The sequence below is a fragment of the Melospiza georgiana genome, chromosome 20 (assembly GCF_028018845.1).
Source record: "Melospiza georgiana isolate bMelGeo1 chromosome 20, bMelGeo1.pri, whole genome shotgun sequence".
Taxonomy (NCBI): domain Eukaryota; kingdom Metazoa; phylum Chordata; class Aves; order Passeriformes; family Passerellidae; genus Melospiza; species Melospiza georgiana.
The window spans coordinates 3,320,435-3,341,609 of NC_080449.1; the positions used below are offsets into that span (position 1 = coordinate 3,320,435).

The window sequence follows — 21,175 nt, forward strand, 5'->3', positions numbered from 1 at the left end:
GCACCAGCAATGCAGTCAGTGCTGCAGGAGAGCTGGAACAGCCACAACATCCCAGAGACATTTACAGGCTGAGGCCCTGGGCCAGGCTCAGCCAGTCAAGTGCTGCAAACTTTACACCTCCCAGCTTTACACTGGATTTCAGCAGGTGCCCTCACCTTCCTCATGATCTTCCTCCCGTAGAACATCACTTTGTCCCTCTTGCGGAACCTGTACTGAGGCACGTGGGGCTGGAGTTGTTCTGCAACAGAAGCAGCACATCAGAAACCCCCTGCACAGCTGGGAGAGCACCTGAGCACAGCCTGGGCACTTTGCTGCCTCCAGAACAGCTCCTGTGGGCAGGGTTTGGGATTTAACCACCCTGGGATCCCTCATTGCCCAGCCCTGGCCAAGCCAGGCCCAGGCAGGGCTGCCCTGAGGCGCCACCTCAGCCCCAGAGCAGATAAAGGGCTCCCTAAACACACTGAAGGCTTGGGCAGCTTCAATCTCCTCAAGGAAACCTCTGATTCAATCATTGCTCCATCTGTGACAGTGAAATCACAGCAGGGTTGAATTCCTCTGCAGAATTCACAACTGCTCACAGCCCAGAGAAATAAAACCTGCAGGTGCTGCCTGTGACAGCTCTGGGCTCACACCTGGGACAGGGAACCCACACAAGTTCTCCATCCTTTAAAGCTGCTGTCCTGCAAGAACCACACCTCTGCAGCAAACAACTACCACAGAAAATTACAAAAAGACTCAAGATTGATGGAAAAATTGGGTTTAAAACTTACATGGTAAGTACTTGAACTTGATAGTCCCATTATTTATCCTATACATGACAAACACAACTACTTCAAGTAGCAGCATGGCTGCAGCTCCAATTGCAATTCCAGTCAGCTGGAAGGGGAATTTAAGGAGAAAGAAGTTAATGATTTTCAACTTCAGAAGTTACTACATACTTTTTGAAGGGCTGAGGAACACTCACCTCAGTGAGATGTCTAAAAGCCAAGCATGTTCATAATTTTTAATTCAAACATCTCATATACAAGAAGTTTAAACTGCATCAGTGACCAGTCCTATGATCAGATGGAAAATGTTCCATGTTTTCTTGCCAAAGATCTGGGAGCTGATCAACTCAATGCACAGCGGGTGTGTGAGAGCATGGAGGGACAGGACAAAGGGGAATGGCCTCAAGATGGAGGAAGGCAGGGCTGGATGGGATATAGGGAATTGGGAATTGTTCCCTGTGAGGGTGGGCAGGCCCTGGCACAGGGTGCCCAGAGCAGCTGTGGCTGCCCCTGGATCCCTGGCAGTGCCCAAGGCCAGGCTGGGCAGGGCTGGGAGCACCTGGGACAGTGGGAGGGTGTCCCTGCCATGGCAGGGGTGGAACAAGGTGATTGTTATGGTCCCTTTCAGCCCAAACCACCCCTGGGCTGTTCAGCAAACAGGATCCCCTGTTCTGGACCTGCCTCCAGCTGGGCAGGGAGAGACCCAGCAAGGCACCAGGGCCACGAGGTGCTGGGACTGGGAACAACCTTCACCCTGCAGGATCCAACAGGGAATCCCCAAACAGCCAGGGCAGAGGGGAGCAGGCACAGGAGGGGTGGCTGAGCCTCCACTGCAGCCCAGGGAGCCCTGAGCCCCTGCATGGGTGTCCCTGATGGCCTGGACAGGGGAGAGGCAGCCAGGCCCTGGGGGGGTGTGAACAGGGAGCTGTGAGTGTGAGCATGGAGCTGTGAGTGTGAGCATGGAGCTGTGAGTGTGAGCATGGAGCTGTGAATGTGAACATGGAGCTGTGTGTGAGCATGGAGCTGAGTGTGAACAGGGAGCTGTGTGTGAGCATGGAGCTGTGTTTGTGAGCATGGAGCTGTGTGTGTGAACAGGGAGCTGTGAGTGTGAACATGGAGCTGAGTGTGAACATGGAGCTGTGAATGTGAACATGGAGCTGTGAGTGTGAACATGGAGCTGAGTGTGAACATGGAGCTGTGAATGTGAACATGGAGCTGTGAGTGTGAGTTGGGTGTGTGAACATGAATCCTGTTTGTGACCATGGAGCTGTGAGTGTGACCATGGCCCTGTGTTTGTGAACACAGACCTGTGTTTGTGCTGGGGCCCCTCCCAGGGAGCCCTGGGTCCAGGGCTGGGGCCCTCAGGAATCCTGACAAACGCTGTAGAACTCCTGTGCTCCTCCAAAACAAGGTGGGGGAGGACAGAGCTGTGTCCAGGAGGAGCTGAGGGGTTTGTGCTGCAGGTGGAACCTGTTGGGGCTGACATCACAGAGCTCCCCTGGTGATTGCATTGAGCTGTGTCTCCTTCCCCCCTGCCCAGCACGGGCTTTAACATCATCATGGCAGGCTCCGGGGGAAAGAGCATCTTCCCTGAAAACCCCTACCACGTCCCTGGGTGAGTCCATCCAAAACATCCATTTCCAGTGCACAAGGCTCTGCTTGGGGTCAGGGAGTGTTTATGGCTCAGGATGTTTTGGGGTTTTTTTAAGACGCTGTTCCATATTCTATGTATCCATTTTCTGAAGGAGACAGAGCTTCAGGGAAAACAGCACCTTACACAGGGGTAGAACTGCAGACACATTTGTACATGTACAGATACATGGCACATGGACAGCAAAGCCAACATGGTTCTTTTTCCCCATTTCTTTTAAGCTGCCAAATGCCAGCAGAGCTCCTGTGCAGGGCTTGGCTTCCAAACTGTCTTAAAAATCTGCATGGATTTTTGGAAGTCTCCTTTGACTAAGGGGTTGTAGAGATGTGGCACCCTCTGGTCACTGGGCTAGAGCTGGAGCCCTGTCCTGCTGCTGGGGCAGACACTGGGAACATTTGTCACCTCCTCCATAAATTGGATTTCTTCCCAAAGCTCTTTGGGACACTCTCCTCTATAGGCTTGGAAGGAAGAAAGCCTGGAAATGAGGCAGGGGGAGAGGTAAGATGTGAATGGGAGGAATTTGGGATTTGCTGTGAATTAGGACTTTGTGTGGGGGTCCTTGGTGAGACCTGGGCTGGAATGTGCAAATAGGGTGGCCCCAGGGGAAAAGCAGGTGAATCCCTGGGATTAGCCCAGGCTGAGGGGAGCCCTGGCACAGGGAATGCCAGGCAGGTGTGGGAGGCAGAGCCTGGGCACAGGGAGAGGATGGAGCTCTTTCCTTGGGGCTGCTGCTCCTGGTGACCCAGCCAGCCCTTCCCCTTGCAGTGACAGGCAGGATTTTCCATTTCTGATCTCTCCACCTTCCCACTTACATAAGCTCTGAGCCTGGGGGGGTTTTTACTCATTTTTGCATTGCTGTGCCCATCTGATGTGACATTCCCTGTGTGCCATCAGAGCTGTGCTGGGGACAGACCAGGGACAGCAAGGAGGGAGCTGTGGCTGGAATGGCAGCCCCAAAATCCCCAATTCCTTCCCTTGCTCAGCCCTGCCTGCCTGCAGCTCCCTCAGGAGCAGCTCCAAGCCCTGGGATGGACACAGCAGCTGGGGCTGCTCCTCTCTGGAGCTGGAGGAGGAGGAAGAAGAGGAGAAGGAGGAGGAGGCAAACCCTGCTGCTGTTCGTGTTGGTGCTGTGCTGTGCTCAGCACCCCTGGGTGCTGAGGATGCTGCTTTGCATCTGCTTTGGGTGCTGAGGATGAGGAGGAGCTGCCTGGAGGGCATCCCCAGCAGAACCTGCACTGGGCTGTCACAGGAGCAGGGTTTGTGTCCAGATGTCCCCAGGTGTCCCATGTGCTGCACCCCCCATGCCAGCAAAGCTACAAACACCCCAAAGAGCCCCAGAGCCAGGCAATGGTCACAGCAGGAGTCTGGAAAGCCACCACAGAGCTCCAGGGACTGGGAGCCTAAACCCAGTGAGTGGGATGGCTTGGGAGGGTCTGGGTGGGCAGGGAAGGGCTCAGTCCATGGATCCTGGGCACAGCCTGGCTCTGCAGAGCTGGGAGGGTTTGGAGACAAGAGAGGATGGCCCAGGGCCAGGGCTGTGCTTGGCAGGGAGGCAGAGCAGGTTTGGGAGTGGTGATGGAGGAGATAGGGCTGAGCAAGGGGGGTGAGAGGGCTCAGCCTCGGGCCAGAGAGGCTTCACTGCTCACAGCCTGAGCCCCAACAGGGCTCCCCAAAAGGGGATCCTCCATCAGCCCCAGCACGGGGCACAGCCAGCCCTGCTGAGGCTGATCCTGCCCCAAATTTCACCTGTGCCTCCCTCAGGGCAGATCCCCCTGGCTCAGGTGATGTCTATTTAATTGCAGGGGAGCAGAGCCCTTTCTCAGCCCAGCCATTATTTTGTCCAGGATCAAAATCCCTCCAGCCATCCTGTAATTATTTGGGCTGTGTCATTTGTGCCCTTGCTCAGTTTATCACTGAGAACCCCTGGGGATGAGGCACCAGGAGGAATCCTGCATGCAGAGTGGGGAAACTTGCCCAGAGTAAATGCACAGCTCTGCTGGCTGCTGTTTAAACTATTTGGAAGGGAAAGGACTTACTCATCATCTTATGATCCTCATGCATCATCTGGCTTTAGCCCTGGATCCACGCTGGGCTCATTGATGGAACATTTCTGTCCATTGCAACTGGCTGCTCTTCCTTCCTTCAGTGCTGGAATAGCATCAGCATTAGGAAATGTGAGACTGGAGCAGCTCGAGTGTCTGATGGTGGCTCAGAGCTCCAGCACCTGCCCTGCCCTTGGCCACAAGTGACAGTGCCCAGCCCAGGGATTGGGCACTGGAGAGATCCCAAAAACTGAGCTGTGTTTGTTCCTGGGACTGACAACCTTCCCTGTGCCCCCTGTGCCCGGGTGGGCTCATCAGCCTGGGCCCCCTCCTTGCTGTGAGCAGAGAGAGGAGGGTGCAAGAGAGGAATTATCCTTATTTCTGAGTTTCAATACTGAACAACAGACAACGGGATTTTCTCAGTTACTCACAGTGTGTCAGAGCAGAGAGACCCTGCTAAGTTTAAACTGGGGCACGTTGAACTGGAAATGGTGTTTTAACTGGGGGACTGTGAATGTTGGTGCTGCCAAAGCCCAGGCTGGGCTGGGAATGTTCCCATCCACATCCACAGGTGCTGCTCCCTGACCTCACCCATGTTTCTGCATGAACCAGGGGCCTGTGCCTGTACATGCCTGAGAGCTGATGAGCAATGTGTGCTGCCAGAGGAGAACATGCATGTGAAACACAGACACTCCCTGCTGGCTCCTGTCACCACACCTGGGCTCTCAGTTCTCCCCCTGTGCTCATCCCATCCTCCCTCCCCAGGGCACAGACCCTGCAGCAGATCTGCACTGCCAGAGGGCAGGGCTGGGTGGGATATTGGGAATTGTTCCCTGTGAGGGTGGGCAGGCCCTGGCACAGGGTGCCCAGAGCAGCTGTGGCTGCCCCTGGATCCCTGGCAGTGCCCAAGGCCAGGCTGGGCAGGGCTGGGAGCACCTGGGACAGTGGGAGGTGTCCCTGCCATGGCAGGGGTGGCGCTGGATGGGATTTAAGGTCCCTCCCAGCCCAGACCAATCTGGGATTCTCTGAACACCCTGGGCCTGCTCAGATCCTCCACTACCCCACCACCCCCTGATTTCATTTTATGGCATCTTCCCACTCTCTGTGCATGTTCTGCATTGATTTCTCTTTGTGGGGTTTCCATCATCCAGGTGATCTGTGACCTTGCCCTGTCCTCACCAGGGGCATCCAGACCCCCCCCTCCCCTGTGTGAGCCAGATCCTCCCTTTGTGTCCCTGAGCAAACAGCCCGAGGGGCCTGGGCAGCTCCTGGCAGCAGCTGGGCAGGGCTGGGAGCACCTGGGACAGTGGGAGGTGTCCCTGCCATGGCAGGGGTGGCACTGGATGGGATTTAAGGTCCCTTCCAACCCAAACCAGTCTGTTTGGGTTCCACAATTAACCCCACCAGTGCACATCCCCCACTGCCATCATGCTCATGGCTCCTTTCTGGTTTCCTCCCCAGCTATGGGGGCTATGTTCCCCAGTTCACCTTCACCTTTGGGGACACCTATGGCAGGACCACCCACGAGCTGCTGACAGATCCCAGTGTCAGGAAGAGCCCTCGCTCCCTGCTGGCACCACTGGACTCCAAGGAAAACCTCCTCCAGTACCATTACCACATTGACCACCCAGGTGAGAAAATGGGCCCCGCTAATGAGCACTAATTAATTAATTACCAACGGTGGGCTCTGTCCTTGGATGAAATGGGATTTTTTCCTTGAGGAATCACAGCTCTGACAGGTGGGGAGGAGCAGAGTGAGGTGCTGCAGCTTTTGGCCTCAGCTCACGAGGATGGGGATTCTGGTGTTGTGGAGAGTTTCAGTTCCCAGGTTATCTTCAGTTCAATGAAGATAAGTGATTTTATGGCATATCATTAATTCACTCCCTAATTCTTCCAGAATTCCTGCTGTGGTTTAACCCTGGCTGGCAACCAAACCCCATACAGCTGCCTGCTCACAAATCCAAACCATGGCCTTTATATTCTATAAAGAAAATTACCTCTATCCCAGTCAAACCCAGCACAATTCCACAGGCTGAAATCCATCTTTCTGGGGAAGGTCTGGTCTCCTAAATCAGACTCTTTTCTGACTCACGTGCCTGGTGCACAGCTCACTCTGCTCCAGCTCTGACAGCTTGGCCTTGATTCTGCCTCTCACTGCTTCTCCTCAGCTCAGCAGAAGCCTCCTGTGTTTTCCCTTTCCCTCTTTTCCCTATTTTTTTTTCTCCTTTTTTTCCTCTTCTTTTCTCTCTTTTTCCCCCTCTTTTCACTCTTTTTCCTTTTTTTTCCTCTTTTCTTTTTTTCCCTCCTCTTTTCCCTCTTTTCACTCTTTTCCCTTTTCCCCCCCTCTTTTCTCTTCCCCCCCCCCCTCTTTTCCCTTTTTTTCCCCTCTTTCCCCTCTTTTTTCCCCCCTCTTTCCCCTCTTTTCCCTTTCCACTTTGCTAACAGGCCCCACCTCCTCCATCAAGCACAGACAGGCTTGTGTGGATTCCCAGCATTGGGAATTTGCAGGAATTTCCTTCCAAGTGCCAGCCCTTTGTGCAGGGTGCTGTGTCCCTCTGAGCAGCCCCAGGCAGGCACTCAGGGCTGCCCTGGGGATGTGCCACCCTTTGGGGACACATGTGCCATCCTTTGGGGACATATTTGCCACATCCCATGGCTGTTTGGATGGCCTGGACAGTGGGAATGAGTTTCCTGCATGCTGAACACAGGGATAAGGTGTTCCTGTGGGATCTGGGTCTTTATTTCCCTAGGGATGGCCACATCCAAGTGTTCCTCTCTCATTTCTCACTGGGATTTTGTGTCGTGCAGCTTCTTGGGGCCTCTCTGCTGCTCTGGCCCTGCTCTCCAGGATCAGGCCTGCACTGCACAGCTGGGTTTACAGGCCTCATTCCTGGAGGTCTGGATTTGCATTTCCTTGGTCTAAAACACAGCTTGGACAGACCCAACTAACCAGTTGACCGAGCTGCTCTCTCATTATTTTGGTTCCCTCCTGGTTGCCAGTGCTGGCGCTCGTGTTTGCTGCTCCTCAGGGAGGTCCTGAAGAACCAGCCCTGGCTGTGCTGACAAGGTCACCCCAGCCCTGCTGCCCAGCTGGGCCTGAGCAATCCCTCCAACCCTGCCAGGTGCTCCTGGTGTCCTCCTGGGTGTTTTATGTGATTGTTTTACGGGATGGTGATCAAAGAGCTCATGGCACTGTGGGGCCTGTGGCTCCTTTAGCAAACTCGGTCTCAAGATTTTTTCTCAAGGCCTGGCTTTGATAAAGCCTCACTGATGGGCACCAATACTTTGATAGTTTCTATCAGTTGAATCCCATTTGTTTCCTTGCTGGAAGTGCAATCAGGCTCTGCTGTTGGGGATCTCTTCCTTCTGGTGACCAGGGAATGGGCTGGAACTGTGTCACCTCAGGCTGGAGCTCAGGGCAAGGCTCTGCCCCCAGAGGGTGCTGGCACTGCCCAGGCTGCCCAGGGAATGGGCACGGCCCCGAGGCTGCCAGAGCTCCAGGTGATCCCTGTGGGTCCCTCCAGCTCAGCACATTCTGTGATTCCATAAGATCAGCCAGGGATGAGCTGAATTATCCATCATCCATGCTGCAACTGGAACCTGAGCTGAAAATGTGGATATTTCCTCAAATCAGAAGCACTGTGCTCTCCTGGCTTTTCATTTCGTGCTTCACTGTGCCGCCTTTCAGAATCAATCAGTTTGCAAACCCCAGGGGGATAAAAAGGAGCTCACATGGATTTCTCAAGTATAGAACAGTCTTAAGCTTCCTTCTCCTTTGGTTTGAGGGAGAAAGAGAGTAGATTCAACATTCTTCTTAATAATGAAGTAAAAAATAAACCTGGTTTAAAATTTGCCCATTAGATTGAAAAATCATTTTAATCAAGGATTTTTCCTTATTTTGGTGCCAGCCTGAATACTTGATAATTCAGTTGCATAGAGCATATTATATATATTTTCCAAAGTTGTATACAGAATATATATTATTTCTATATATGTATATATTTATATATATTATATAATATGTTATATATATAATATATGTTATATATAACATATAGTAATATATTATGTATATATATATTGGTTTATATATATAACAATATAGTTATATAAAAATAAAGTTGTATACAGAATATATATTATATATATTATTTATATATATACATATATAATGTATATTTATATATTTATATATTTATATATTTTTATATATTATATATTATATATTATATATTATACATTATACATTATATATTATATATTATATATTATACATTATACATTATACATTATATATTATATCTTACACATATAATAATAATATATAATGTGTGTATATATAATGTGTATATATGTGTATATATATAATGTATATATGTGTACATAAATATAAATATATATAAATATAAAAATATATATATGCACATACATACATACACACATTATTATATAATTGTGGGCAGATTACACACCTAAATGCCCACCATAAATTTATACTTATGCAGAAAGGGGCAGATTTTGCTGATTTCTGTAGATTTTCAGAAATCATGGAATCATTCAGCTTGGACAAAACCTCTAAGAGCATTCCAGCCCTGCAGAGGAATGGGCTGTCTGCAGATGGAGCCTCTGCTGGAAGGGAGCTCCTCATTCACTCCCCAGGCTCAGCCCTGGGATGCAGATGTGCTCCCAAGGGGAGCTCACAGGAAGGCTGTAATGATCTGGGAAAAAATGGTCTGTGAGCACAAAAATGGAAGGAATTTGGTTTGTTTTGAAAAAACCAGGCTGACACAGGAACAGTTTTCCAAGAAGGCTGTGGGGTGGAGGATTCTCCTCTGGAGATACAGAGGAGGGGAAAATGAGTTTCACTGCTGGTACAGAGAAAGTGCCTGAGCCAGGGAGGTCACACGGGGCTGGGGAGCCACGTCAGGGGGATTTTTAAGGGGAAATCAGAGAAAAGTTGCCCAGCTCAGCTGTTCCTGCAGAATCTCAAATGACAGGGCTCTGTCCCTGGTTCACAGTGGAGATATTTGGATGTGAGATAATGTTTTTCCAGCCAGTGTTACAGCAGATCCTTTCCTCGATGAGCAGCAACGGTGCCAGAGCAAGAATTCCTTGGAGGGGGCTCTGTTTGGGGTGGGCTGACACAGCCACGTGGAGTTAAGGATTGAGGCTTTTTCCCCCTTTTAGCTTGGCTGGTGATATTTTACTGTTTCAGTGACAGCTGGAATAAATGTTATTTAACTGGGATTTGTGCTGGATTTCTGTGCAGGCTGGATTATTGATGGGGCTGATGAGGATCAGAGGAAAAATGGAAACAAAACTTGTGAAAAAAGAACTCAGCAGGCATAAGTGTACTGCTCCCAGGATTTGGAAATTGGAGAACCAAGATGGCTACAAGGAATAATGATGCATCCAAAACCATTGTAGGAATAATATGGAAGCCTGTACGAAGCAGAAATTCCATATCTCATTGTTTCCTGCAGTACATTCTTTATGTATTGCAGCTTCCCTTTGGTTTTTAGTAATTTACATTTAATTTAAATGGCGTTCATAGTGCGTGGCTATTCTGGGATGTGCATGGAGTGGATCCTTGTGGTCTCTTCCAAGCTGATCTGTTCTGGTTCTACCTCCAAGCTCCTTCCCATGGCATGGGGATAACGGGAATGCCTCCTCCTCTAACTCAGTGTCTGTCCCTCAGGTTATGTCACCTACCAGACCATCACGAGCCCTCCCGAGATCCCCCTGGGGCCTCAGCCTGTGCCCACAGTGCTGGAGGAGCCGGTGCAGCCCCCCATGGGTGCCCAGGCTGGGCCGTGCCCCCCGGCCGTGCCCGGTGCCCAGCAGGGCTGGCAGAGCCCCCCGGGTGCCCAGCAGGGCTGGCAGCCCCCAGGGCTGGCCCCACACCCTGCAGTCGAGCAGCTGAACAGGGAGCTGGCCATGGCACCCCTGGCACGGCTGCTGGGCAAAGGGACAGGGTCCTGCCAGTGCCAATGTGAAGGGACAAAAACGGTGAGTGGGGCTGGGGGTGAGGGGTGAGGAGGGGATTTCACACGGCTGGGAGTGCCTGTTGGATCATGCCCTTTTCTGACCCACATAATGCTTTTTTCTGACCCACAAAATGCCCTTTTCTGACCCACATTATGCCCTTTTCTGACCCAGATTAAGCCCTATTCTGACCCACAAAATGCTCTTTTCTGACCCACAAAATGCTCTTTTCTGACCCACAAAATGCCCTTTTCTGACCCACAAAATGCCCTTTTCTGACCCACAAAATGCTCTTTTCTGACCCACAAAATGCTCTTTTCTGACCCACATTATGCCCTTTTCTGACCCACATTATGCCCCTTTTCTGACCCACATTATGCCCTTTTCTGACCCAGAGATGGGGTAACTCAGAGGTCTCTTAAAAGCTTTTATTCTATTTTCATTCTCATGTGAAGGGTGAGATAATACGGTTGTTATAAATGATGCTGTTACAATTAGAAGCTAACTATTTGTTACAATACATATAGGTGTATATGTGTATTAAAATATTTAACTAAAGTACATATAAGTGTACATAAACACTATAAGTGTTTTTTGGCTTATTAGCTTTAGCCACACTATGCTGTAAATGCTTTAAAGCTTCTGATTTATGCTATTACAATTAGAAGCTAACTATTCCTTAATTACAATACACTATGAGTGTTTTTTTGGCTTATTAGCTTTAATAATATTAGCTTTAATTAGCTTTTTACACTATGCTGTGAATGCTTTAAAGCTTCTGATTGTGATGGTGTGCATTATAACATCTGTATTGTCTCACCCTTCACATGAGACTGAAAATGGAATAAAAGTTTTTAAAATGCCACTCAGTTGCTACATCTCTGGGTCAGAAAATGGGTTAATCCAGCAAATGGCAAGGGCACAAAAAGTTAGGAGTTTGTGTAGGAAAAGATCAGACACACAAATATTTCCAGCAGCAGCCAATCTACTCCATCTTCAGGAAATAGTTTTGATCATTAATTACACTTCCCAATCAAAAAGGCTTAATTTCTCCTTTGGGTGGGTTTGGTTTTAATCTCAGTCCCTAAACTTGTGTTATGCTGTGCTGGGCAGCCAGGCTTGTGCTTCCTTAGGGTGTCCTTGGATGCTGCCCTCCTCCTCCTCCTCCTCCTCCTCCTCCTCCTCGAGCAGTCCCAGCACCTTTGGTTGGGTTTCTGCCCCCACCTGAATTTCCCACCATCATTGCCTCTCCTTTGAACACCAGTACCGGGGTTTGCCTGTTGAACTGGGGGCTGTTGAGCACAGCACAGCCAAATATCCCTCCAGACCAACAAGTTTCATGCTGCTCTTTTTGTTTGATTGGAGGGTTTTTCTGTTTTGGTGGGGTTTTTTGTTTGTTTTTGTTTTAATTTTTATTTTATTAATTATTTTTAAATAAACCATTTCTTTTCTCTGGAGCCAGTGGCAGCCTCTGTCACGTTCCTGCAGAAATCCCAGGATTTCTGCAAATCCTCTGAAGGCAGAGATTAGAGGTTTGACGTATGGAGTCAAAAGCTGGCTTGGATGTAAATCCCAAGAAGGGGCATTCCTGCTCCTTGCCCTCAGAAACAGATTTGCACAGGAGCTCAGTGCCAAAGCTCCCCCTGGATTTTGCAAACCCCTTCTAGGTTTGCTACTTGCTCCTCTCGTAATTTGGCTTTCCCAGAAATGGCTGGGGAGGCTCTTGGAGTGAAGCTGGGAAGAACTGGAAATGGGAGCTGCCATTCCCAGCCCTGGCAGTGATTCCAGCAGTGCAGCCAAGGGCAGAAGCAGGTTTTACTGGTGTTTGATTTGATTTCTCTCTTTGTTTTGAGCAGCTGGAAACCGGAGGTGTGGCACTGCCAGGAGGGGTTGCAGCAGCAGATTACACCCTGCCAGTGCTGCCAGTGCCCAATGCCATCCGACAGAAAGCCACCTTAGGTAAAGCACAGCCAGGGCACCTGCAGCTCTCTGGGGACATGGTGTGACCCTTCTGAAACCCAGGGGAAACCTCAGTGGCATTGCCCAGTGGCTCCAACTTGTTTGGGATGGAAAATATAAAAATATCCCTGCTGCTCTCCCTGCAAGGGTGTTCCTTTGGGATGGTGTCACCCTGTGGATGCTGTCACCCTTTAGGATACTCTGTCACCCTGGGGATGCTGTCACCCTTTGGGATGCTCTGTCATCCCTTGGGATGCTGTCACCCCTTGGGATGTTGTCACTCTTTGGGATGTTGTCACTCTGTAGATGTGGTCACCCTTTGGGTTGCTGTCACCCCTTGGGATGCTGTCACCCCTTGGGATGCTGTCACCCTGGGGATGCTGTCACCCTTTAGGATACTCTGTCACCCTTTAGGATGTTGTCATCCTTTGGGATGCTGTCACCCCTTGGGATGCTGTCACCCTTTGCCCATGGGCAGTGGAAGGGATTCAGGAACCAACTCATTTCCCTGCAGGCGGTGAGGAGAGCTGTCCTTGGGCTCTGCCCCACCCTGCTGGGGTGGTTTCCATCTCCTAGAAATCAGATGCTTTCCTGAACCACCAAATCCACACATACAGGGATGTGGCCCCACCATAAAGGTGTAAAATGTGTCCCACAAAGGGTGTTCCACATCTTCCCCCCTGCTCTGGGAGAACATTCCTGTGCAGCAGGAGAGCTGTGATGGGTGATGGGCTGATCCCCCTCACAGATCCCACTGCAGCAGGTGGGATCCTTCACTCTGCACTACAGGGATCACAATATCCCAGTTAAAATGAGACACTGTCCAGCCTTTAGGGTGCAGAAGGCAAATTTCCCTCTCCAAAGCATTCCTTTGGAAAGAGGGAGTTTGGGCTGCTTTCAGGTTCTACCTCGCTGGGTTTTGTGTAGTTTTAGACTTTATAAAGTTTCTCTTGTGGGAATTTGTTGGATGGGCAGAGGAGATGAGGAAAAAAGGTTGGACATGCCATTGTTAGCCCCTGAGTGTGTATTAAATTGGGAGAAAACACGGAAGAGCTGTAGATGTAAAAAAAAAAAAAAAAAAAAAAAAAAAAGGACTAAGAAAATGAAATTCTTCTTCCATACCATGTGCAGACTAACAAAAATGAATTCAGGTCATTGTGTTCTCCTTGGGAATCATAAGGCAAAAAATCTCTTTCAGAGAAGATACCTCACATGTGAGAGTTAATTTTACAATTTCAACAGGTTCATTTTTCCTTCCTATACTTTAAGGTTTTATATTCATCCCAGGCTCCTCTACTCTCAGAGTGCTTGATCTTTAAATGAGCTCTGTATGTTCTCAAGCAGAAAATGTTCTCTTTTGCCTCCTCCCAAAGGGTACACTGGCTACATCCCCTGCTCCCTGGACAATGTTGGCATGACCTACCTGCTGGGTGTGAAGAAAGCCATGCAGGAATTTGACCGTCGCCAGGTAAATTATGGATTATTGAAATGAGGATGTGCATAATGCTGGTGCTGAATTTTCAGGATTTTAGAACTGGATTATTGGACTAGATTATTGAAATGAGGATGTGCATAATGCTGGTGCTGAATTTTCAGGAGCAGGATTAGAACTGGGGTACAAGCACAAGCAAAATCAAATGCTGTTAGTTAACATTGAAAAAAACCACCAGCAATTAAATTCTGTAACTTGTTTCCTTGGGACATTAAGGGATGGTAAATGAGTTCATAAAAGGATTAAGGAAATATAGTGAGGGCTGGGTCAAGAGTAGCTGTTAAAAACGTTGCTCTGGGTGCAGAAATACAGGATGCAACTGTGTGCACTTCCTTTATAGAAAATACATCTCCTCTGTCTGGTTGGCAGTGCTGGTGACTTCCTGTGATATGTCATTTATTTGGTTGTAAGGCTTTCTCCTTTCCTAGCACAATTTGTCTTAAAGGGATCTTGACCTTCTTCCTCCTCCTTTTGGGAAGGATGCAGAAATATCCCTCCTGAAAAGCTGTTGTCCCCTTGCTGTAAGAGCTCCCATACAGTGACACACAATCCTCAGGCACAGAAAGGGAGATCCCTCCTGCAGCAGCTGAGTTTGCATTCAGAGCTGCACAGCCCTCCCTGCCCCCATCATGGTGTGACATCCCGGGATGCAGAGAGAACCTGGGATGCAGTGGGATCTCTGGGGTGCAGTGAGATCCCTGGGGTGCAGAGTGATTCCTGTGATGCAGTGTGATTGCTGGAGTGCAGGATGATTGTTGGGGTGCAGAAGGATCTCTGGGGTGCAGTGAGATCCCCAGGGTGCAGCGTCATTCCCAGGGTGCAGTGAGATCCTTGGATGCAGTGATATCCCTGAGGTGCAGAGGGATCCCTGGGATACAGTGAGATTCCTGGGGTGCAGAGAGATCCCCGTGGTGCAGTGTAATTCCCGGGGTGCAGTGATATCCCTGGGGTGCAGAGGGATTCCCTGGGCGCAGTGAGATCTATGGGATGCAGCGGGATCTCTGGGGTGCAGTGTGATCCCCGGGGTACAGTGTCATTCCCGGGGTACAGAGGGATCCCTGGGATGCACTGTGATTCCTGGGGTGCACTAAAATCTCTGGGATGCAGTGTGATCCCTGGGGTGCAGTAAAATCTCTGGGGTGCAGTGTGATCCCTGGGGTGCAGTAAAATCTCTGGGGTGCAGTGTGATCCCCGGGGTGCAGTGTGATCCCCAGGGTGCAGAGGGATCCCTAGATGCAGTGTCATTCCTGGGGTGCAGTGTGATCCCCAGGGTGCAGAGGGATCCCCGGGATGCAGAGGGATCCCTAGATGCAGTGTCATTCCTGGGCTGCAGTGTCATTCCCAGGGTTCAGCAGCCTCTCAGGTGCCCTGATCAGCGCTTTAACCCCAGGCTGAGCCCCCCAAGCCCCTGCTGCTCCCCGGGCCCCACGGCCGTGCCTCCATCCCCTCCATCCCCGAGCACAGGGGGCTGATGTAGGAAAAGCATCCCGGGCTGAGGGTTCCCAGCTCGGAGGAATCATCTGGGCAGAACTGAGCGGGGAGAGCAGCCGAGCTCTGCATGAGCTGCATTCCCTGCGCTGCTGCTGGCTGCTTCCCTGCTGCCGTGAATAGGAATTGAAATGGAGCAAACGGAACAAAACCCGGGCATTTATCCCTGAGTGTGCTGCGTGCCACCCTTCCTGCCCCGCTGCCCTCGGACACGCCTGCCGTGCCCTGGATCAGCCGGGGAGGGTCCGTCTGTCCATCCGTCCGTCCGTCCGTCCGTGCGGGGTGCAGCGCTCCGGGCTGCGGGGCTCGGCAGACGCGCTGAAGGGAGGAGAATCACACCACAATTCCAGCTAAGATGGCTTCTGACTTCAAGCCACTAATCTGCTGCCCTCAATCTTCGTTGTCCTCGGTTACAGATGTGCCATGGATCGCTGCTCACTGCCTGCAGCGGGCACGGCAGAAACCCCCGAGGAGCCGCAGCCTGGGCTCCATCCCCGCACAAAGGGCTCGGTGTGCTGGGTCCGTGACCCACATCCCTGCTCCACACCCCAAACACAGCTCCAGGGACACCTTTAGGGCTTCTGTGACACCCAGCTGTGACACCCATCCCGCTGGCCAGCCTCAAAGGGCGGGAGATGATTTGCACTCTTCCTTCAGTTAATGCTCCCTAAGCCTTCCTGTTCCTCCTGGCCTGGGAATCCCGGGCTGTTCCTGTTGGTGGGACTCATGGAAACACAAAGGGGGTGAAGCCCAAACACAGTCACAGCACAGGAACAGCAGGGACAGCAGAGCAGGAGCTTTGGAACTTGGGGATGATCCCCAAGGGCATAAATCAGGATCAGGATCCCAAGGACAGCACCTGGGCCATGCTGTGGCCATGGGGGACGAGCTGGCAGGGACTGCTGCCAACACCTGCCAGGAGAAAAATTTATGGAGTGGAAAAAGGGACAATGCAATGTAGCTCTTAATTAGAAAAAAGCAGGACTGGAAGGAGAATTGCTTTATGTTGGCTTAAATATTTTATATAATGCAGAGTCAAAGCACATGACTTTGGTAAAAATAGTGTGTTTTAAAATAAACCATTCCATGCTGTTGTGGGCTCTTTTTTGTTTTGTTTTCCAGCTTTTAGAGAGAAATCCACCTTACACGTTGGGCAGGAGATTCCCTCTGACACACTGGCCAGACACCAAAATTTACACCCGTGCTGGACTCATCCCCAACTACATGGGCTTTGTACCACGTAAGTTCATCAGCTGAGTGAAAATAAAAGTCACTAATGCTAATTACTGGGTTAAGTGGTGCTGTTACTGGCTGCGGTTTCATAGCAGTGAACAATCACTGAGGTGTTCCACGTGGGTTTTTTCCGGTCTGTGCTGAGCTGCTGGGAACTCTGCCATGCCCTGGCTGCAGGAGAGCCCAGCATTCCCACTGCCAGCCTCTCCCAGGCTTCACATTTCCAGCCACCATTCCCCACCCGGGCTCAGTGACAGCCCACCTGTCACGTGCCAGGAAAGGGGTTTGCTCTAAAAACCTTGAAGTCTGATAAAAAGGAAAAAGTAGATGGTGTGAAGGGGTCGAGAAAGCACAGAAAGTGCAGGGAAATGGTTTTTGCCACCAGGACAGGTCCCTGCCTGAGCTCTGTCCTGGGCTGCCTGAAAGGAGAGCTCTGGAGGAATTTTGTGTGTAAGGGGAAGGTGTGTCCATGCACCTGGAAGCATTAATGTACCAGGTTAAAAAAAATCTCAACAAATCAGCAATTAATGCTTTGCTGTGTTTGGTCACAGCTCAGTAATGTGGGTGGGAAATCATGTTCAGCTGGGAAGAAATGGACTCACTGCTCGTCCTTGCTGCAGTGCAGAGGGGAAAATGGGAGAAGATATGAAATGTGGCAGGATTGAAAGCAGAGTGGGAAAACAACTGTGCAGGCAGGGCTGGGCTGTGGCTGCTGGGGAGGCTGAGCCCAGAGAGGAGAATGTTGAGTGCAGGTGTGACACTGGGCCCTGCTCTGGAGCCACCAGTCAGCACAGTTTTAACTGCTCCAACCAGTCCGGCTCTGGGTGGAGAAAATTAATTAAGGCAGAAAACCTTTAAACAAAAGCAGTTATAATTTAGAACACTGAACAGAATTTTTTCAGCAGGGAAGAAGCCTGCTCCCTCCTGTCCAGCTTCTCAGTGACAGCTTTGTCAGCTGAAATGGCACCAAACATGAATTGATTCCATTATGAAAACCTGCTGTTAGTACAGGGTTTTCATGAGACAAACAGTCCCAGACACCTGTCAGGTGTTCAGCTCACCCAAACAGCAGAGGCTGCACAAACACCTCATTATCCAAACCTCGGCTGTGGTTTCTGAAACCACTGCAGCAGGGCTGTGTGCACAGGACAGCTTTGGTGTCACTTGTGACAGTGCACCCAGCACCCTTGGGCCAGGCCTGCTGGGGTTGCAGTGTTGAGGAGCTGCAGAGGAGCAGCTCAGCTGCTGCAGGAACACCAAACACCCAATGCTGGGTGCCAGCTCTGGGGCACCATTTTGTGCCCAGGCAGCTCAAAGCTCCTGTGACCCCTGCTCAGCTCCTGCCAGGCCCGGCTGCACCAGGCCACAGGCAGGTATCTAAATTTAGACACAGCCTGAGTTAATCCCACCCTCCCTGCTAAATGTGCCCCCCTCCAGCAGTACCTGAGTGTAAGAGAACACCAGGGAACATCTTTAGTCCCCACACCAGACTGACACCATGGCAGTGACACAGCAGAGGCACCTGGCTGAGGGCAGGGACAGAAGTGGGGGGACGTGGACAGGGTGACAGTGCTAGTGCTAAGCCCCATGTTTTATTGTTTTTGTGTTCCAGATCTGCAGGACATCTGTGGGCTCACCTATGGGGACGGCACGCGGGAGTCGTACCGCTGGGAACAGAGGAGACGGGGACTTGCACTGTGAAAACTGCTTTAATGGTGCCTGTACAGCATTGGGAGTGACTCGGAAACAGCAATAATAACACAACACAAACAGAACTTTTTGAATGAGAGAGTTCATACAACTTTAAACAAAATTTACAGGTGTTCAACTGCATAGCTTTACTCTGCCTCCTCCTCAGCCTCCTCCTCGAACTCTCCCTCCTCCTCAGCTGTGGCATCCTGGTACTGCTGGTACTCAGACACCAGGTCGTTCATGTTGCTCTCAGCCTCTGTGAACTCCATCTCGTCCATGCCCTCGCCCGTGTACCAGTGCAGGAAAGCCTTTCTGCGGAACATCGCAGTGAACTGCTCAGAAATGCGTTTGAACAGCTCCTGGATGGCCGTGCTGTTGCCAATGAAGGTGGCAGACATTTTGAGGCCGCGAGGTGGAATGTCACAGACTGCTGTCTTAACGTTATTAGGGATCCATTCAACAAAATAGCTGCTATTTTTGTTCTGAACGTTCAGCATCTGCTCATCCACCTCTTTCATGGACATGCGGCCCCTAAAGACAGCGGCCACCGTCAGATAGCGGCCGTGACGAGGGTCACACGCCGCCATCATGTTCTTGGCATCGAACATCTGCTGGGTGAGCTCTGGCACGGTTAGAGCCCGGTACTGCTGGCTGCCACGGCTGGTGAGCGGGGCAAAACCGGGCATGAAAAAGTGCAGACGTGGGAAGGGAACCATGTTCACCGCCAGCTTCCGCAGGTCAGCGTTGAGCTGGCCCGGGAACCGCAGGCAGGTGGTGACACCGCTCATGGTGGCTGACACGAGGTGGTTCAGATCACCGTAGGTGGGGGTCGTTAACTTCAGTGTTCTGAAGCAAATGTCGTACAGCGCCTCGTTATCGATACAGTACGTCTCATCCGTGTTCTCCACCAGCTGGTGCACCGACAGCGTGGCGTTGTAGGGCTCTACTACAGTATCTGACACTTTAGGGGAGGGCACCACACTGAAAGTATTCATAATTCGGTCTGGGTACTCCTCACGGATTTTGCTGATGAGAAGGGTACCCATGCCAGAGCCTGTGCCACCACCCAGGGAGTGAGTAAGCTGAAAGCCCTGGAGACAATCACAGCTTTCTGCCTCCTTCCTTACAACATCTAACACCGAATCGACTAATTCAGCACCTTCCGTATAATGGCCCTTTGCCCAGTTGTTTCCTGCTCCGCTCTGACCTGGAAAAGAGCCATTTTCGTATTAGATTACGGTCACTGCTTCCTGCTTATTGCTTGCAAGCAAAGCCTAAGAGCATCAGGCTCGATGAAAGCTTTCATCTTATCGAGCGCAGGGCTGTGGTTTCACACAGGCACCTCTGCAGTGGCTCGCCAGACACAAGCAAACATTAATTATCAATGATACAGCAGCCACTCCATTTCTCCCGGTGGCACGCACGGAGGCGGTAACGAAAAACCGAAAAGCAACGACCTCTGGTGCCACCTGGGAGCTGCTCCCAGCCGCAATCCCGGTATTCCACGCCAGGATTAGCCCCGTCCGGGCCGGTCCCTCAGAGCATGTGCGGCGGGGCAGCCCCGCAGTGCCCTGCCCGCCCCACCCGCCGTTCCTCCCGCCCCCGCGCACTCACCGAACACGAAGTTGTCTGGCCTGAATATCTGCCCGAAAGGCCCGGAGCGCACCGAGTCCATGGTACCGGGCTCCAGGTCCACCAGCACGGCGCGGGGCACGTACTTGCCGCCTGCAACACAGGGAGAGCCATGACTGCCGCGCCGGGGGGGCCGGGGGGAGCACGGGGGGAGCACGGTGGGGCGGGTCCGGGCCCTACCTGTGGCCTCATTGTAGTAGACATTGATGCGCTCCAGCTGCAGGTCGCTGTCCCCGTGGTAGGTGCCGGTGGGGTCGATACCATGTTCGTCGCTGATCACCTCCCAGAACTGCCGAAGAGAAGCGCGTCAGCGGCGGCCACGCCGGACCGGGCACGCTCCCCTCCCGCCCCCGCGCCCTCCTTCCCCGCCCGGACCTTGGCTCCGATCTGGTTTCCGCATTGCCCGGCCTGCAGGTGCACAATCTCTCTCATGATGGCGGCAGCTCCGAGCGTTCACCACAACCCCAGATTTTCCCCAACCGACTCTGGCTGCGTGAGGCAACCGCCAGCCCTTATATAGCAGCGGAATGCGCGCGCAGCCTTCTTCTCCCCGCCCAGGCGGGCACTCGCAACAACGATTGGATGCCTAAAGCGAGGCTCTACAAATGAGAGAATCTAATTGGCTGCACCGCTGTCACTCAAACCGACGGCTCCTATTCGCCCCGCCCACCTGTCTGTTGGCTTTACAGTTAGGCAACCGGGAGCCGCGAGTGCCCGCCTCAGCTCGCTCACGGCGTTTCTGATTGGCTCAATTGAATGATTGATGTCGAAGCCGATTGGCTGCCGCCCGTGGGGGATGAGCTAACGCCGTTTGATTGGCGGAGAACGAAGTGCCCTGGTAACCGTCGCAGTGACTCCGCAGCGGGCTCTGGGCGGTGGCCGCCGCAGCCGCTCATTCACGGAGCCGAGTGCGCGCTTTGCGCAGCGGAGGCGCGGCTCCTCCTCACTGCGGGACAGGGCGGGTTCCCCGCGGGTCCCTAGCGCTTCACCCCCGCCCCTCCAGCCAGGTCTCCCTCCTTCCTTCCCCGTCCGCCCCCCCGTCCCGCTCCAGCCGCCGCCGCAGCGCGGGTGGGGGAAGGACCCCGCGTGCGCACGCGCGGGCTGCAGCGACATTCCAGCACTTTCTGGCGCGCGGCCCCGGCCCAAGGGTGGCGGGGCCGCGCGCGGCGTTGTCATGGCGACAGCGCGCGCGGGTGGCGGGAAGGGGCTGGGGCGGGCGGTGTGAGGGCAGCGT

The 21,175-nt window shown here is 52.0% G+C and overlaps 2 protein-coding genes across 2 annotated transcripts; one reads left to right on the forward strand and one right to left on the reverse strand.

Annotated features, from left to right (window-relative positions):
• Positions 1 to 2,326: 2,326 nt before the first annotated feature.
• Positions 2,327 to 18,318, forward strand: CIMIP2A (ciliary microtubule inner protein 2A). The gene is made up of 8 exons (XM_058038502.1): positions 2,327 to 2,382; positions 5,922 to 6,091; positions 10,159 to 10,257; positions 10,372 to 10,469; positions 12,302 to 12,404; positions 13,778 to 13,872; positions 16,507 to 16,624; positions 18,230 to 18,318. The coding sequence occupies exons 1-8, from the start codon at positions 2,327 to 2,329 to the stop codon at positions 18,316 to 18,318; spliced, it is 828 nt and encodes a 275-aa protein (XP_057894485.1).
• TUBB4B (tubulin beta 4B class IVb) lies at positions 18,308 to 20,442 on the reverse strand. Its single transcript, XM_058038404.1, has 4 exons — positions 20,317 to 20,442; positions 20,122 to 20,230; positions 19,924 to 20,034; positions 18,308 to 19,516 (listed from the first exon to the last, which is right to left on the reverse strand). Exons 1-4 carry the CDS (start codon positions 20,371 to 20,373, stop codon positions 18,456 to 18,458), a joined length of 1,338 nt encoding a protein of 445 aa, XP_057894387.1. The 5' UTR covers positions 20,374 to 20,442; the 3' UTR covers positions 18,308 to 18,455.
• Positions 20,443 to 21,175: the final 733 nt, after the last annotated feature.